This window comes from Pelobates fuscus, chromosome 11, assembly GCF_036172605.1.
Source record: "Pelobates fuscus isolate aPelFus1 chromosome 11, aPelFus1.pri, whole genome shotgun sequence".
Lineage (NCBI taxonomy): Eukaryota > Metazoa > Chordata > Amphibia > Anura > Pelobatidae > Pelobates > Pelobates fuscus.
In genome coordinates this window covers 80,369,622-80,388,930 of record NC_086327.1, presented here as the reverse complement: position 1 = coordinate 80,388,930, position 19,309 = coordinate 80,369,622, and the positions used below count along the sequence as shown (strand labels likewise).

Genomic DNA, 19,309 nt, shown 5'->3' with positions numbered 1-19,309 from the left:
GCATTTTAATGTGTTTTTAATTTACTTTACTTTTTTTTTATTTTTACAGGAAACTGTGATGAAGTATTGCCAAATTCAACAGGTGTTAAAGGGGGAGGTGGGTGAGAATCACCAACGTAGAAAATAATTAACAACCTACTAAACAATACAACCTTCCTAGTTTTGGCATTTATCCAAGTCATTTATTATGTATTGAATATGGTGAAATTATCCTGTCTTCAAGCTAACCCATAAATAATTTACTCTGTTCAAAATAGTAATTACTTTTTAGGCATATAATACATATAATTTCACTATAAATATAGAGAAATAGCCAGGTAATAAATTGGATACTTTGAAAGAATATTGCTTTGCACTAAATACTATGTAACTATGTCCTTAAAATAATATAAAGTGATGAATGAATAGTTGGGTATATTATTGCAATTTTATTTGTAAACGAGTTCCCTTATTATATGGCTCACATCTGTCTGTAGCTGAGGTTATCTTTGTCTCCTGGAAAGGCTAGTTATGTGTTTTACACAGATGAGAATGAGCACCTTGGATCAAATTATATGTTATTCCCGATGGGTATCTGTACACAGGGGTAGCATGGGATAATAACCTCCCACCCCACTCACTCCCCATTCCCCCAAAAACCCACCCACGTAATATGAACATGTCTCAAGGCATAAGGAACTTAATTTATAGCGCAGGGCAGCACGTAGCACGTTTTACCCCAGACACACACAACTTCCCTTTTTAGGAGTCTGTAAACCAAAGTGAACTCACCTTGTTGCAAGACTGCAATTGCAAGACTAACTGTCAGGGGCCACCACAGGCAACACTGGCAATAGGATTCCCTTCGGCTGGGAGCCATAATCCACGGGATAAGCATCAAATCCACGTATCTACCACAGGAAAGCTGGAACGACTTTCAGGGTCTCTTCACCCTCCTCGTCCTCTCTAAGGGACAATCACAGGAATGAAAAATAGCAAATATCCCCCAACATGGGCAGAAGCCACAAGATCCTAGAAAACAACCCCAAAATATAATACGACTCAGGGTTTAATTTAGAGAAGCATCCCACTTGTGCTTTTGCAGCTATCCCCCCCCACCCTTGGGAGATAGCACCGTGGATATAGAACAGTCTAATCCGCAGGATCTAAGAGTTTCGCAGAGTCTTTCTTTTTCGAATTCTGTATTTTCAGGTTGTCACCCGTTTTATCAGGCACTGGGGACTTTGCGTCTCTGGATCCCCAAGTGAAAGAACATTTGGTTTTCTTGATTCTGCAAAACCTGTGGCCAGATGTGAGCTTGCTCGCAGAGCTCATGCAGTCTCTTTGCTCATGGGGTAGGCTAGATTGCAGCCTGTAGTCCTTTCCTGAACTGCTCTGCTGCTTGGCTACTTTACACTCTCTTTTTCAGTCTATGTGTCTCTCAGCCCCTGTTCCTGCCTGCCTGTTCCTCTGTGTCTCAGGCAGATAGACTCCTCTCCCTCCCCCTCTCTCTCTGTATGATGTCAGTGATTGGAAAGCAGGAGGGCAGGGCTTGGGAACCAATCTCTCCTTTAACACTTTCATTGACTGTTCTCGCAGTGAGATACAGAAATCATTTACTCATTTTCCTGTCTTTTATCTGTCCTGGACCTTGGTTAATTTTGCCTGAGACAGGAGCTAGAGCAAACCTCTACAGAGTCGACAATGCTGCGTCTGTGTTTGTGAAAAAATAGGCACTGAAATAGTTAAATCATGCAGCTTTCTCCATGCAGCTCCCATTGAACAATAGCAAAGAATATTTGCTGTGTTCAAACTTGTCCCAATTCTGCAACTCCAGACTCGAATTTTGGAATCTCTTCTCAATGTGGCCCATGTCCCTTGTTTGTTCTGAAGAAGAAGTACAACCAGTTTTAAATTTTACAGAACGTTGCTTGTTTTTGTTTCACCGATCTGTAATGTATGTTTGCTTTCCCAGAACACAATTAAGCCCTGTCATATATTTGTATTGCCTGGAAAAGGCATATTTTTTAAAATTTCTTTTAGAATGTTTTTTAAAAAAAGTTTAGGCATTCTGGATTTTTTTTAGTTGCTTTTTAAAAAAAAATGTTTTTATTTTTGTATGTACTTTACACTTTTCTTCTGCTTTTCCCCTTTGCCCTATGCTTTTCTACTATTTCCTTTTTTATTTTTCTCATTCCCAATAGTTGTACAATGTGACATTAAATTGATTGTTGTTTTAAGACCACAAAACATGCTTTATTATGTAATATTTTATATGTTATTTTATATTTATAGGTTTTCGAGACATAGACCTTATCACCTCTCACCTGTTGCCACAAAAAAAAACACACCACATAAGTCTTGGAAACATCAGGATTCCTTGAAAGACCTATCAGAGAAACCTGTTTTCCAACATGGAGATAAATTATATCATAAGAGATAAGGATAGTATTCGAAAAGCAATTTTCCCAAATGTGTCAATAGGAAATCAACTATTTAGTTACCAGTGTTAAATGACTACTGTCACGTGTCAGTGGGGGAACTTGACGGACCACATTGCTACAGAACAGGGATCCTACATGACTTCTCCATTTGATACGCTTATCTGAAGGTTTTTAAACATAAGTGAATAAAGTAGAGTTTGCTTTTATTTACTATATTATTATTATTATTATTTTATTATTTATATAGCGCCATCATATTCCGTAGCGCTGTACAAAGGGTGGACTAACAGACATTTAATTGTAACCAGACAACTCGACGTACAGGAACAGAGAGGTGGAGGGCCCTGCTCAATGAGCTTACATCCTATGCTTATTCTTATCTTTTTTATGCTGCCAAGTTTGAAAGGAAGATCTGTCTGATCATCAGCGTTGGATTTGTGAAGGGTGCTAATAGAAAGAAGTTCCTGCGAGTGTACTTTTGAGGGTGTTACTCAATATATTTTCTTGCCTTTGTTTCTTCGTTTACATCAGTGGAGTTGTGACAGGTAGAGCATACCATGTGAATTAGCTTAACTCCCATAATGCAGTGCAAACGACATGAGGATGCATGCATGCATCCTTGTATGGAATGCCCAAACGTTATTATTATTAGTATTTATATAGTGCCAACTTATTCCACAGCAGTTTACAATATTATAAAAGGGATACATTTTACAATAAATAAAAAAAATAACAAACGGTTACGGAAACTTATGCTCACATATACTCTTACGCCACTCCTCAGCAGATACCCAAGAACATATGAGCGTACCAAGAGCATTAAGATGCAATGAAGTTGCCCTGGACACAGAAGTGCTATGGAAGAAAATATGTTTTTAATATTTATCTCCACCGCACTATTCCCCTTGGTAAATGCTTCAACAGCATCCACCTGGGTGGGTGAATGAGAAATTGACACTGGCAGATAAGAAGACAGTTTAGCTTCAAGTTTATCATTTGTATCTAGTCCTTAATTGGGATTTACTTCTACTCACCCAGTCTAGGACACGATTCACATTATGGAGAAACATCTATCATGGGTTGTTTGGTTAGCTATTTAAGAACCACATGGATGAGATTCTAGCTTGTGGAACAGCAGAGAGAAGTTTCCCAAAGGAAAACACGTATTGCGACCTCACAGTAACAGTTCATTAACTACTCACAGATCCACTGATCTGGATATTTTGCACTTAAAAGTGTTGGGGAAAAAAATGCAGCTTTCCTTTAAAAAAATATATATATATGCTATGTGTCGTGCTCCTGATTTAGACTTGAGAATGGTAGGATCTCCTAAAGGCTTGTCATTCCAAAATGCTGTTAGTTTGGTAAAAATAAGTATTGTGCGATACTAATTTCATTTTTTAATTTACACGTAGATATTTATATCTATATATATTAGCTTTCCACACACATATACACGTGTGTGCGTCAATAAAAACATGCAGTCAGTATTAAAATGCTACAAGATGTACCGGCTCTTATTGTATTCTAAAAAAAACAGTTATGGATACATTACATTGAATACACCCTCAAGCAAAAGATCTTCAACAGCCTTCTTCACAGTACTTGTAGTTCTAAACAAACATTTATAGCAAATCGGGATAATGGATGATATTTTGGTTCTGCATATTTTAGCACTGCAGCATTATATAATTCATAGAAGAAGTGCAATCCTCTACAAAAGATATCTCAAAATAGCCCTAACTGCTACATAATCTGTTGAACAAAAATGAACAACCCTGCCCCTCCCCCTTCAAAGGCTCTTTGGAGATAATGCTTTAAAAAAAAAGGATGAATAGATGATTAGATAAAAGATAGAGGGATGATGGATTAGGTAGTGACCATGACTCAGTAACGCCATAGTGTAGGAATGTTTTGGTGTCCCTTATGAGTGTGGGTAATTTATTCCCCCTTTTCACACCCCTTTTATACGTCTGCACGTTTACATGCATTACCCATATCCTATTAAGGGGTGAATAAGCATCCTGGGAAATGTAGTCACCAGACATCTATGGTGACTACATAGCCACAAGTAATGATTAACCATGGAAGATTAATATAGATTAATCATAGTGCTGCAAAAGCTTAAGCTTATACTAAGTCAGGAAAAAGCCACAAAAATCTCATTCAAAAATAATAACTAACCTCAGTACTGCAGATGTTTGTGGACCACATTTTCCGTGTTGTTTTTTTCCATATTGGGAATGGAATGTAGGCCACATACACATAGGTCACACACCTAAGAAATGTAGTGGACAAGTGATGGGAATCTGTACTTAATGAGATATTTGGGTACCAGATTTCCTACAATGAGCAACCAGCCTAAAAGAAGGGATTCCTTACAAATATATGCATGTAACCTGTGTGTGAGGCATGTAGTTGATTTGTATATGCTCCTGTGCTTTGTATGTGTTTTTAAAGGACCACTCTAGGCACCCAGACGACTTCAGCTTAATGAAGTGGTCTGGGTGCCAGGTACCTCTAGGATTAACCCTTTTTTTAATAAACATAGCTGTTTCAGAGAAACTGCTATGTTTATAATGAGGGTTAATCCAGCCTCCAAATCCTCTAGTGGCTGTCTCATTGACAGCCGCTAGAGGCGCTTGCGTGCTTCTCACTGTGAAAATCACAGTGAGAGCACACAAGCGTCCATAGGAAAGCATTGTAAATGCTTTCCTATGCGACCGGCTGAATGCGAGCGCAGCTCCTGCCGCGCATGCGCATTCAGCCGATGACGTCGCGATCAAGATGGAGAGGAGGAGGAAAGCTCCCCGCCCGGCGCTGGAAAAAGAGGTAAGTTTAACCCCTTCCTCTCTCCAGAGCCCGGCGGGAGGGGGTCCCTGAGGGTGGGGTCACCCTCAGGGTACTCTAGTGCCAGGAAAACGAGTATGTTTTCCTGGCACTAGAGTGGTCCTTTAAGCTTGTGTGTAAGGCTTATTCCGGTGCAGTGTTTGGAATTGGGTTGATTTCAGATTTGCTGAGGTGACTCTGTGGTGTGACTATGACTGTGGTTGGATCGTTGTTGGGGTAAGTGACAGTATATGATGGGTGGATTGGTAAAGAGTAACAGAGTGCATCACTGTATAGGTAGCTGTTTGTGACAAGGTTATATAAGACAGAATGATAGTAGAAACCAGGTGGTAAGCACCTAACTGAACTGCTTTAGATATAGCCATCCACAAATGTTCTCTAGTAAAATCAGTCTCCTTTCTTGGCAGGGACAGCCATTTTGGATATTTATAGCTTACCACTTATGCAAGTGGCATCACTGGCATGACCCTCTAGTAATGCCCGCATCCTGTTCTGCTTTCATACATCCCAATGCTGGGAGGTAAGAATGTGCCTTTTTTGTACTGGTTTGCACATTCCTTGGTTGGAATTATGGAATATGAAGTTTGGAGCTTAAATTATCACTTATCATAGTGGTTCCCACCCCAGTCCCCAAGCACCCCCTATCAGTCCTGGATTTAGGAATTACCCTGTTGTGTCTAAAGTAGCAGTTCCCAAACTGTGTGCCGCGGCACCCCAGGCACACAGGGGAGTCGCGAGTTATTTTCCCGGTGCCATGGTAATAGCACTGGGAACTGTGATCTCCCCTGCTGGCTCTGCAGGATCGGAGGGGAGATCAGAAATCTCCCTCTCCGGCCCGCTAGCGCTTTGCTTACACCCGGCATGGTGGGGAGGGAGAGAGGACCCGGAGGAGATCTAACCTGCAGTTCCGCCAGGTTCTCCTCTGGCAAGCTCGTACCACAACAACGCTCAGAATCTCGCAAGAGTGCGCTCTAGCCGATCCTGAGGCTGCTAGAGTTCACTCTCACCACTGGACCACCAGGGCTTCCCCACCGGACCACCAGGGATTGTCCACACCTCCCAGGTAAGCAGGGAAGGAGGATATAATTTTTATTTATAATTAAAACAAATAAAGTATTTATTTATTAATTTGCCCTCCTACCCTCACAGACCCCACACCACACAATAGCTCCCCCATAGACACACAATGCCTTCCCATACACACACACTGCCCCCCATACACACACTATCCCCCATACACACACATACTACAGTTATTTTTTTTCAAATTGCTCTTCCTACAACAATTAGAATGCACCATAACCAGTGTATAGAGCACTGCTGCACAAATGATTTTAATTACAATAATGTTCACGTTTTGTGCTTACTGGGGACATTACTCTGGATCCAGGTCAGTTTGGGGAATGCATCATGTTTGACTTAGTGGAACTCCTCAATAAGCTGATTACAACCATAGCACAGCTGCTATGAGTTTGAGTTTAGTCACAGTCCCATTCACAGTCCCATTCACATTACTGCTGTTATTTAGAGAATGGTTGCGTTTTTGACTGAGCATGTGCGCAGTAATGTTTTCAGACTGGAGGGGGGTGGAGGGGAGTATGTACGTGGTGTGCACATTAGGCATGCACAACTCATAGGATGAGAGGCCAGTATTTGAGTTGCAATGATTTTAGAAGGGACACAGTGACAAGAGACCTTTATGCTCTATAATTGGTGTAAGAATTATATGGTTTAAAGCTGTTCTGTCACGTTCTGTGACCACATGAATCAAACAAGTCATGACGTTTGTCAGGTATATTAATAACATACCACAGTATGGAGAATTAACACTTTAACATTTAGTTTAGGTAAATGGAAACCAAATATTAACATTTGTGTCAAATAAGTTGTAATTTTATACACTGATTATAAGGTTCATCTTTAATGATATGTAATAATCTAAGAAGTATAGTCTTTTTACATATGTGACATAAAAACCTTTATAATAAGATAATCTAAAAATCCAGACTTTGTATGCATGGGTGGATGTATAATGCTGAAGTGATTAACAAGGAGGTAAATGGTAAGTACAGGCAAAGAGTAATGAACATCAAAATCAATCTGAGATGAATAAGAGAATAGGGGAAAAAGAATAATGGAATCTTAAAAGACATGCAAAATGGGCACTCATTAGACAGGAAGCCAATACAGAAATGTTTTGTTTTTTTCTCTATAAATTAACGAGCTATGTACAATGAGGTATGGAGTCACTAAACGCAGACTAGGAACACTATAGTCACCTAAATTACTTTAGCTAAATAAAGCAGTTTTAGTGTATAGATCATTCCCCTGCAATTTCACTGCTCAATTCACTGTCATTTAGGAGTTAAATCACTTTGTTTCTGTTTATGCAGCCCTAGCCACACCTACCCTGGCTATGATTGACAGAGCCTGCATGAAAAAAAAACTGGTTTCACTTTCAAACAGATGTAATTTACCTTAAATAATTGTATCTCAATCTCTAAATTGAACTTTAATCACATACAGGAGGCTCTTGCAGGGTCTAGCAAGCTATTAACATAGCAGGGGATAAGAAAATCTTAATTAAACAGAACTTACAATAAAGAAAGCCTAAATAGGGCTCTCTTTACAGGAAGTGTTTATGGAAGGCTGTGCAAGTCCCATGCAGGGAGGTGTGACTAGGGTTCATAAACAAAGGGATTTAACTCCTAAATGGCAGAGGATTGAGCAGTGAGGCTGCATATGGCATGTTCTATACACCAAAACTGCTTCATTAAGCTAAAGTTGTTCAGGTGACCATAGTGTCCCTTTAACCCCTTAAGGACCAAACTTCTGGAATAAAAGGGAATCATGACATGTCACACATGTCATGTGTCCTTAAGGGGTTAAACTTTGATTTTTTTTGGCAAGTAAGTTGAAAGACATGGTTTTAGAGGTCTTATGCATATGTTAGCTACATAAAATGTTACCTAATATTATAATATGATAAAATGGAATAAATTATGTTTTATTGATTTTATTACTACGATTTATGGCTTTTGCAGCTATCAATCTTTCTATCTATACTGTATAGACAAATGTATTGGGACACACCTCTATTGAACTTGAGTTATTCACTCAGACCCATTGCCACTGGTATATAAAATCAAGCACCAAGCCATTCAGTCTGCATTTGCAAACATTTGTAAAAAGAAAAAAAAAAAGCGTCGTTCTGAATAGCTCAGTGTACTCAAGTGTGAGACTGTGGTAGGATGGCACCTATAAATTAAGTCAGTTCGGGAAATTTAATCTGTGCTAGATAGTCCACAGTCAACTGTAAGTGGTATCATTGGAAAGTGGAAGCGTTTGGGAACAGCAGCAACTCAGCCATGAAGCAGAACACCACTTCAAGTCACTGAGTGCTGAGGTTCATGGTGCATAAAAGTCGCCAACACTCTGCTGATTCCATAGTTGAAGGTTTCTAAACTTTCACTGGCATTAATATCAGCACAGAAACTGTATGGCGGCAGCTTCATGGAATGGGTTTCCATGGCCGAACAACTACATGCAAGCCTCACATCACTAAGTACAATGACAATGACGTAAAATTGAGTGGTGTAAAGCACGCCACCACTGGACTCTGGAGCAGTGGAAACGTGTTCTGTGGAGTGACGAATCACGCTTCTCTGTTTGGCAGTCTGATGGTTAGGTCTGGGTTTGGCAGATGCCAGGAGAACATTACTTGCTTGACTGCCACATGCCAACTGTAAAGTTTTGTGGAGGAGGGATAGTGGTATGGGCTGTTTTTCATGGGTTGGGATAGGCCCCTTACTTCCAGTGAAGGTAAATGTTAACACCTAGATATTTTGGAAACAGCTATGTTTCTTTAATTGCAAACCATCCCCCATACTGTTCAGTGCCGTCAGAAAGTAATGATAAATATTCTTGTGTAAAAGCATCAACACTACTGATGGCTGCAGAAGGCCACAAACCAAGTTTGCCTCAAGCAATGCTTGTCTGATTTTTCAAGCTGTGGCTTGAACAGCATCGCCTTTAGACAACTTCTTATCTTAAGCCAACCCATATTAATTATACGTTCAGCTGCAGCATGCAAACATTATTATTTCATTAGTTTCATCCTAAATTATAAGGTCAATGGGGTAAGAGACAATTGAAAAGACATTACAAATGTAGTTAAAATAATAATATAATTTAGAAAAGATCCCTCGTGGTAAAAATATTGTTATCGCTTTGTATGTCCAAAATGCATACATTTTACACAAGTAAGGTTTTTGAGCTACATAGTTAATTACTTCAGTAGTGCTTTTTTGATACATAAGACCAATGTAAAATTATATATAGAAAATTTATTTCAGCAATTCAGTAATATATAGCACTATTCATCCTCACACATAATTAACAATGAGGTTTACCTACAAATCATGGGCACTACTATGGGCACTAAAATGGCACCCCAATATGCTAATCTGTTTCCTAGAAATACAGCACACCAAACCATACAAGTATTATTGCTATATCAATGATATCTTCATAATTTGGACTGAAAGAGACGAAAAACTGATACAGTTCTAACTGACTCGTTTAAAGGGACACTATAGTCACCAAACAACTAGAGCTTAATGTAGTTGTTCTGGTGAGTATAATAGCTCCCTTCAGGCATTTTCATGCAAACATTGCCTTTTCAGAGAAAAGGCAGTGTTTACATTGCCCCTAGGGATACCTCCAAGTGGCCACTCCTTAGATGGCCACTGGAGGGGTTTCCTGACTCAGGGCTGCACAGTAAGTAGCCCTGCCATTAAGGGTCCCCCCGCTCTGCATGGAGATGCTGAATTTCCCCATAGAGATGCATTAATTCAATGCATCTCTATGAGGAGGTCCTAATTGGCCAAAATGGCATTTGGCACCGCCCCCGTGACGATTTTAGCCAATCCAATGCTTTCCCTATGGGAAAGCATTGGATTGGCTAAAAATCGGCCATTTTGATGATGTCACAAAGGGGGCGGAGCGCTGGGTATAAGGCGAGTTTTATACGGGGGCAAGCCACCTATATGGTGGGTTTAGCACTATAGGGTCAGGAATACATGCTTGTGTTCCTGACCCTATAGTGATCCTTTAACTCATTCCATCCATCAATCAAATTAAAAATGGAATATTCCACTAGATCTGTGAATTTTCTGGACACCACTTAGACATGTAACAATGGCAATATCCACACCTCGGTTTACAGAAAACCCTTCAGACAGGTGCAGTTACCTTCACAGCTCCAGCTTCCACCCATCCCATACTATACAGGGCATCATCTACAGCCGAGCCACTACCATTGCATATGCTCTGATCCTAATGACTGTAATTCCCAGCTAAATGTACTCTACCAATCGATGAGACAGAAATGCTACAAACCAAAGACTATTACCAAACAAATCAACTCTGCTGTAAAAACTCCACGCACGCACCTGCTACAATACAGAGAGAAAAAAATATCTACACGAGTACCACTTGTGGTCACCTACAACCCAGCTCTTGAGGAAATACGGAAAAATCAAGACCTACAACCAATGTTAACAGAATATGAGACTCTGAAACACTCATTTTGACCTTCAGACAACCACCAAACGTCCAACAAAAATGAATCAACAGGAAGCTACCCACTGATGGGAAGAATAAAGAAAACAGGACCAGTCAATGCAAAGAACTTCGCTGCAAACTTTGCAAACACATTTGCACAGACAACACAGCAACACACAACAATAAAACCTACAGCATTAAAGGTTCATACTCCTGCACATCCAGCAATGTGGTATACATGATTCAATGCACCAAATGCCACCTAGGATGTTACATTGGGGAAACCACCCAGGAATTAAATGGCAGAATGAATATGCACAGACACTCCATTAAACACCACAAAGAAGAATCCTACTGCACTCCTGTGGGACACCATTTTACCCAGCCTGGCCACTCAATGAAGAACCGAAAAAATCTAAGTACTGAAAGGGGTTTTTAAAAAATACCCAAGAAAGAAAAACTTTTCAATCCATAATGATCAAATTGTTTAACAGCAAAAATAGAGGACTAAATATTGACTTGCGTTTCCTGCCCCACAACCAACACTTTACATAAACACTCCCCCACATTGTCTTACTGTTCTGTCATGTGTATCGACATTTTATAATGCATTCCAATATGTTTATTTTATCTATATACAAAGTACTTTGTATAGACCTATGCTTTCCCATAGCTTGGTGTATAATACATGTTAAAAAAAAAAAAAGGCAATATAATGCAGATGGTACGTTAATGTAGAATCAGATAAAATGGTGGTGAAGTGAAACAGGACTCTGAAAAAGGTGAGCATTTTACTTACTTATTAATTTAAATAAGTATTAATTTACTTATTTTAGATAGATAGATAAATAGATAGAGTGCACAAACAAGGCAAATTCTATCCATGTATAGAAAAGTGGGTGCAGCACCTTCCAGGTGTGCTCAAATCCAAGAAGGAGTGGAACAATATGGAAGAAAAGAAAACAAAGGAATGGAATATATCTTCCATAATGCTCCACTCCTGCTTTGATTTGAGGACACCTGGAAGGTGTTGCTTCCCTAACCCCCTTTTCAATACAGTATCCCCTTAAAGACAGAAAGAAGAGACTCTGGTTTGGGAAGTTCAAACTGCTATACTAACAAACAAGGGCTAGAAATCTCACTAACTTTTTTATTTATTTAAATAATATACATTTTTGGTACCAGGAGAATCTTGTGTTTGACACTATTGCCAGCAGCACCTTCCAATTCATGCTGACTGGTATACTAATTTAACCCCTTAAGGATCATGATCGCTTCCAGATGCACTAAGGGTTTTGCAGCAATGCCTCGATGTCGAGGCATTGTGCAATACCCCCTCTCACTGCTGGCGCTCTGGAGAACCCTGGGTGATCGCTCCCCTGGAGCGATCACTTCCGGGTTGCTTCACGTTGAGCCCGGCAGTGTAGTGTACGGCATCTGAAGCCATCAGGCAGGCTTCCGATGCTCTGCCTGTGCTCAGTGCCTTGGGGGGTCGAGGCACTCAGTGAAGAAATAAATAAAAAAAAAGAAAAAAAATATCCTACTTACCCGATCGACGCCGTTCCCCCGCCGGTGATCGGTCTTCCTCTTCTATAGGGGGAGTGTGACAGCCCAGACAGTCTCCCCTCTGCAAATTAGGACCCCCATGGGCCATGTGATCACTCTGAAAGAGCGATCACATGGTTGCAATAGGTGTCCACAGTGCTGCCAGCAGGGGGACTGCCTGAACTGACATATATGATATCAATGTGTATATATATATATATATATATATATATATATACATATATATCATATATCTTATATATAACAATATAACATCATACTAAGTGTATTTTTTTATTAATAGATACATATATTAATATACAATTACACATGTATATATATATATATATATATATATATATATATATAATAACTATATATATATATATATATATATATATATATATATATATATACTATGATGATATAGAAATAATAACTAATTAAAAATAAATGTAACAATTTTAAAAATAATAAAAAATTAAAACAAATTATATATATATATATATATATATGTCATTTTATTCTAACTGTATTTTAATATTAAAATATATATATATATATATATATATTTATACAAAAATACACTTAGAATGAAATTATATATTTATCTATGTATATATAAATAAACAAAAATAATACGAAATACTAATATGTCCATATACATAATTACATAAATAATTTCATAAATATACGTGTAGACTTCAAATATATGAATATGTATATATATTTAAATTCTATGTGCATATTTATGCAATATTTATCCATAATTAAGTAATTTTATTGATTGCAATTTGGGGGACCTGCCTGACAACCCAGGCCGAAAGTCCAGATAATTTAATTTGCTAGCACTATATTTAACCTTGTGACTTTCCAAGACACCCTAAAACCTGTACATGGGGGGTACTGTTTTACTCAGTAGACTTCCCTGAACACAAATATTAGTGTTTCAAAACAGTACACAGCGATGATATTGTCAGTGAAGGTGAAGTTTTTTGCATTTTTCACACACAAACTGCACTTTCACTGATGATATCATTATTGTAATACGCTTTACTGTTTTGGAACACTAATATTCAGAGTTCAGAGTTGTCTCCCGAACATAACAGTACCCCCATGTACTGGTTTTATAGTGTTTTTTAAAGTTACAGGGTCAAATATAAGGCCGTTTTTTCACATTGACATTTGCCAGATTGGTTATGTTGCCTTTGAGAGCATATGGTAGCCCAGGAATGAGAATCATCCCCATGATGACATACCATTTGCAAAAGAAGACAACCCAAGGTATTGCAAATGGGCTATGTTCAGTCTTTTTTAGAAGCCACTTAGTCACAAACGCTGGCCAAATTTAGCTTTCTTCATTGTTTTTTACATTTTTAACACACAAACAAATATAAATGCTAATTACGGTCAGTGTTTGTGACTAAGTGGCTACTAAAAAAGACTAGACATACTCCATATTGAATACCCTGGGTTGGCTACTTTCAAAAAATATATGGCTTGATGGGGGTAAATTACATGGTCGGTTCAAAAATGTCCCAAATAGGAAATGGGTGCATGATGACCAGCTGTGAAAATTACAAGTTGGAAAACTGGAAGCCGCACCCTCCAAATAAGGTATTTTAGCACCCAGACAACTCGACACACCTATACATGGGTGGTATCACTGTACTCAGTAGATGTTGCTGAACACATATTGGGGTGTTTTTTGGCAGTAACCCTTAATGTTCTCAGTACATGTCAAAAAATCACCAATTATTTTTACATTTGGCATAGATTGGTGGTAAAATGGTTGCATGAAAAGAGTCAAGTTTAATACCTTGGGTTGTTTTCTTTTACAAAAATATATACATGTGAAGGGTTATTCAGGAGTTCCTGAGAGATATCAGTGTTACAATGTAACTTGTGTTCATTTTGACAAAAATATGGTTTGGAAATAGCAAAGTGCGGAGGACACCTAAAATCCCAGAGATTTTTATAAGAGAGGAGGACACCTAAAATCCCAGTCCCAAAATAGAATTGATGTGAACGTACCAACATGCCGTGGAGCAACTACGTTTGCGGGACAACCGAACCATCACCATGCAAATTAAAACTGACACCATGGGGAATCAAAAAATTATATAAGGTAAGTATAATCCTGAATAGCGCAGTAAAGACAGAAAAGTAAAGCCAAATCAGTCAAAAGCTAGAAATGGTATAAGAAAAGGTGAATAAGTGAAAATGAGTAATAGCTACATACGGAAATATGTGAAGTGTGTGAAAAGGGAAACATGCAGTCAAAAAAGATAATGGAGAATAGAGAATCTGAATAAAAGAGAAGATGTGTGTAAGGGTAAAAAGTAATTAAAGTGCAAGAGGTGTAAATAAAGTGCAATAAATAGAAAATAAAATGTGTGCTATGTATAAATGAAATGAAACAAATTGTCCCATAAAAAAAAGAAGAAAGTGAAGAAAGTGAAAAGAGACTAATCCACAACGAGTTAAGAACCATGCAACAAGAAATGCATATTGTAACAAATATATATCCATACATTAAAAGAATAAAAATTATCATAATTACAAACATAATTATTAATATACAGGACTGTGAATTCACTCATAACATTAGAAATATGAATTGAGATATAATAATTATTTTATTTTACAATTGTACAAATTATGGAACATAAAATTATCACAGAATATTAAGCTCTATGTTCTATTAGCAAATAAAGCAGCATGTCGATCACAAAATACTTAATGAATTATTCATGAATACACGTATCGTGAAATAAATGTAAACAACTAGTTGAAAAATCTTTAAAAAATCAGAAAAAGGCAAAATTAATTAATTTGATTCCTTGGGGGCCAGTGGGTCAGATGTTTTAATTCAAAACATTTCACGTTAGAGAAGAGTATGGACTATCACCACCTCTGTGTAGAGGAGAGACACGATCAATGGCAAGAAATCTCAATGTTGATGAGAGATGATTATCCCTCTGACAGACCAATAGTAGCTGCCTGTAGCAGTATCCTTGAACCAATTTCTAAATCTGTTGGTTATCGTTGTAAAACCAGTGTGAATGCATTACCTATTTGCTCAAAGGACAGCCATAATTTTATCAATAAGATCAAACAATTTAATTTACCATGTGATTCAATTAATATTGCTACTGCAGATTGTGGCAAACACAGCCACTGTATATTGTCCTTCCAGTATGTACTATGTTTATTGCATGTGTATGCCTTTAAGAACCAAGTGTCTGTAATGTGGTTCAGGCAAACAATGGCATTTGAATGCCGGTATTCGTATGCTGGCGGCAAGAAAAGCCGCCAGCCTCCCTGCAAATCGTTTCACGAACGGTGAATTTCATCACTGTTCGTGAGACAACCAAACTACCGAATGGAGACCACACACAGGAGGTCGTGTGGCCCCATTAAGGATTGCAACAATGTTACAATCGTAATTAAGAGGATTCAGGGTGGCCGCCGTTCGGCTACTGACCACGTGGCGGTCGGCCATTTTGGATCCTTTGTTAGTCCAGCGGAATTTGGTTGTTGAGTGCCTGGAACTAAAATTGTCTACTCGGCGGCACGGATACCGCTGGACTTCCAAGCCGTTCGGGAGCCCGGTCTTCCGGTAATGTGGTTCCCTAAGTTCATTCGGTAGTTTGAAGGGAACTTAAATGTAAGGTGTATTTAGTGTGGCGTTCGGTTATTTCAGCTGGGATCTGAGCTGTAGTCTCACAAAGGGTGCGCTCAGACCCCAGCTATCTGCTGAACGTCCATTCGTTTAAATATACCGAATAATGTAAAAGTTATGGTTTTTAATGTGAATTGTCAGTTTTGCTGCACGGAGGGATAATCCACTTAACTGTATATTCTAGTGGGAGTATCCCTCTCGTGCAGCAGTGCCTGATGGGAGAAATGCCCAGGTTATTCAGTTCCTCATGTAGTCCCCTACTGTACAGGAATCCCATAAATACTGGAAGCCTGTGAATAAAGCCTCAGTTGACTCCCAGCCTATGTGTCGTCTAGTTCTTGGGAGGGAAGGATTGTATAACGCTACCTGAATTGTTACATGCTGTACCTGCCTACTTGGATTACTACCTGCTTTTCCTGTCTACCAGCGGAGACCCTGTGGATTAAACTACCTCTCCGCTACAATTCGTGGCAAGCGACGGGATTTCAAACCGCACAGCAAATCCACGTTCGACAGTAACTACCGAACAAAGAGGAGAGGCAGCAGCACAATGGAACGAGCCATTCGGATAAAACCAGTGTTCGGGAAATATGTCAAAGTATACGTACGATTGGTGAATGGAGGCGAACTATGCAGCATTAAAAGGAGCTACATTGAAAGAATTATTGCAAGCAAGAGGGCAACGCCAGAAACAAAACAAAAGCGACCCTTGTGGCAGAGCTCATGGAGGGAGACAGAGCCACCCCTGCAGCAGCTCCACAAGAGGCAGAACGCTGTGAATTTGACAAGGAGCTACAGGGCAGGCTAGCCTACTACCCAGAGACCCCCATCGATAGAAGTAGTAGAACGACTGATGGCGGACGTACACGAATACCTGGTGGTCAAACACCAAGCCAATCGACAACCTGGGGAAAGAGCTCCAACACCTGTGCACATTCCCCAGGGAAAGCCCAAGATTCCATACCAGGCGTTTAACCCCTTAAGGACACATGACATGTGTGACATGTCATAATTCCCTTTTATTCCAGAAGTTTGGTCCTTAAGGGGTTAAAAGCTATACCGAAACCGACGGCGAGGTAGATGACTACCTACAAGATTTTGAAAGGTTATGCCACCTGCACAATATCAGTGTGGAGGATCGGGTACCCCTACTGGCAGGGAGACGATCTGGTCGCGCAGCAGAGGCATATCGTGCCGTACCAGACGAGGACAGTACAGACTATGCCAAGGTGAAGCAGGCCATTCTAGCTAGGTATGCGATTACCTCAGAGGCCTACCGCCTAAAGTTCCGAGACATTAAAAAGCTCACCAGAGACACTCACACAGAATGGGCGCACCATCTACAACGAGCGGCAAAAGGATGGTTGGAAGCCACACAAGTCAACACCCTAGAAGACCTGTTCCAGCTAATGGTAATGGAGCAGTTCTTTAATGGGATACCCGCTCATTTGCAGAATTGGGTGCGAGATCGGAAGCCACGCACTCTACAAGACGCAGCCAAGTTAGCAGATGAGTTCCAAGATACCAGTAGGGAACAGCGCACTCAACCAAGAGCAGCCTATGGACCTATAGCACCAGTACCAGCCATAACTGCAGCCGTCCCAGCACGCCCGGGGGTAAGCAATAACACCTACACCCCCAGGTATCAGGCTCACCCCCTGATACGATGCCACACCTGCAACCAGCAGGGGCATATACAGCGTGACTGCCCTCGCAACCGACCACGGCCCAGCTGGAATACCCCGGCACCCAACAACCGGGCAGCGGTTCACTGTGCCCAAGCGGAACCCTACAGAGCACCCGAGGTCCCAGCTCCCACCAAGGAACCTCTGGGTATGCTACATGAAGTAAACCCTATCCAAGCAGCCTCTGACAACCCACAAGGGCACCGACAAGAGGTACAGATGGAGGGGAAAAAGGTACAGGGGTTACGAGACTCTGGAGCTACTCTAACGCTGGTCCGCAACCACCTAGTACCCAAGGACAACCTCACGGGAGAATGTGTAGCAGTACGTGTAGCAGGGGGAGCATTTACAAGATCCCCACTGCCAAGGTACACCTGAATTGGAGAGCGGGGAATGGGAATGTGGAGGTGGGCATGATGCAGGATTTACCCGCAGGTTACTTTGGGCAACGACCTGGGGGAGCTGACTTCAGCTTTTGTTCCCCAACCTACCATCCAAGAAGCCTATCCAGTTGTGACCCGCCAGATGGCTCGCACTACAGTACCACCTAACCACTCTGAGCAATGTGCCCCCCATGCCTAATGTCACTCCCTGGGCGTCCCCCCCTAGAATTTGGGTCTGAAGTGGCCCTAGACCCTTCCTTGCAGCTGTATAAAGACCGTATAGATAAAAACCAGGCAGGGTTGGAAGGGGAAAAGTACACATGGGAAAAAGGGGCTCCTATACCGCCAAGCCGAAAAGGTAATAGCCGGATCGATCCCTATACCCATTAAGCAATTAATTGTTCCCCGGAAATATAGATTAGAATTGCTGCACATAGCGCATGACATACCCCTGTCTGGACACTTAGGGATCAGTCGTACTAAACACCGGCTGACACAGAATTTCTTTTGGCCAGGTATCTCACAGGATGTATGGCGATATCACAGGATCTCCCTTGCCGGTCCATGCAGACCTGGCACAATCCAAGCACCAGCCCTGCTGTGTGCCTTCATAGGCTGGTGGAGAGATCATGCGGCTGCCAGCTGGGGATGGAGGGAGAGGAGGACCCGGGGGAGCTCTTACCTGCAGGTCCGCCGGGTTCCTCTCGCGAAGTCTGTGCATTGCTGCGGTTACCACAGATCCCACGAGAGGGAACTCTAGCCCCACAGGCTAGAGTTCAGTCACCACTAGGACTACCAGGGACTGCAGCACACCCCCTCCCAGGCTAAAGGTAAGAAGGGAGGGGAGTATATCAAGTTTTTTTTTTTAATAAAAAAAACACATTTAATATATTTAAATCTGCCCCCCACACACAATCCCTCTAAACACACACACCACCTTCACACATAGCACCCTCACACACACACAGCACCCTCACACATAAACCCCCCTTACACCCTCACACACACAGCACCCTAACACACACACACATAGATATATATGTATATATGTTTGGAGAAATTGTATGTGTGAGGAGAGGAGTGTGTTGGATGTGCTGTGTGTAGTATATATATATATATATATATATATATATATATATATATATATATATATTATATATATATATATATATA

At 40.4% G+C, this 19,309-nt stretch overlaps 1 protein-coding gene across 9 annotated transcripts in view; it reads right to left on the bottom strand.

Moving 5' to 3' along the window:
* NECTIN1 (nectin cell adhesion molecule 1) overlaps positions 1-1,574 on the bottom strand; it is a 333,749-nt gene extending 332,175 nt beyond the window's left edge. For 2 of the 9 annotated variants that reach the window (XM_063436436.1, XM_063436437.1), the window contains exon 1: positions 772-1,573. In XM_063436436.1, the coding sequence (XP_063292506.1) occupies positions 772-877 (106 nt within the window). In that variant the 5' untranslated portion in view covers positions 878-1,573. Of the gene's footprint in view, positions 1-771 lie in introns of all 9 variants that reach the window. The other 7 variants (XM_063436433.1, XM_063436439.1, XM_063436438.1 and 4 more) reach the window with 5 other exon arrangements.
* Between the last annotated feature and the right edge of the window lie 17,735 nt (positions 1,575-19,309).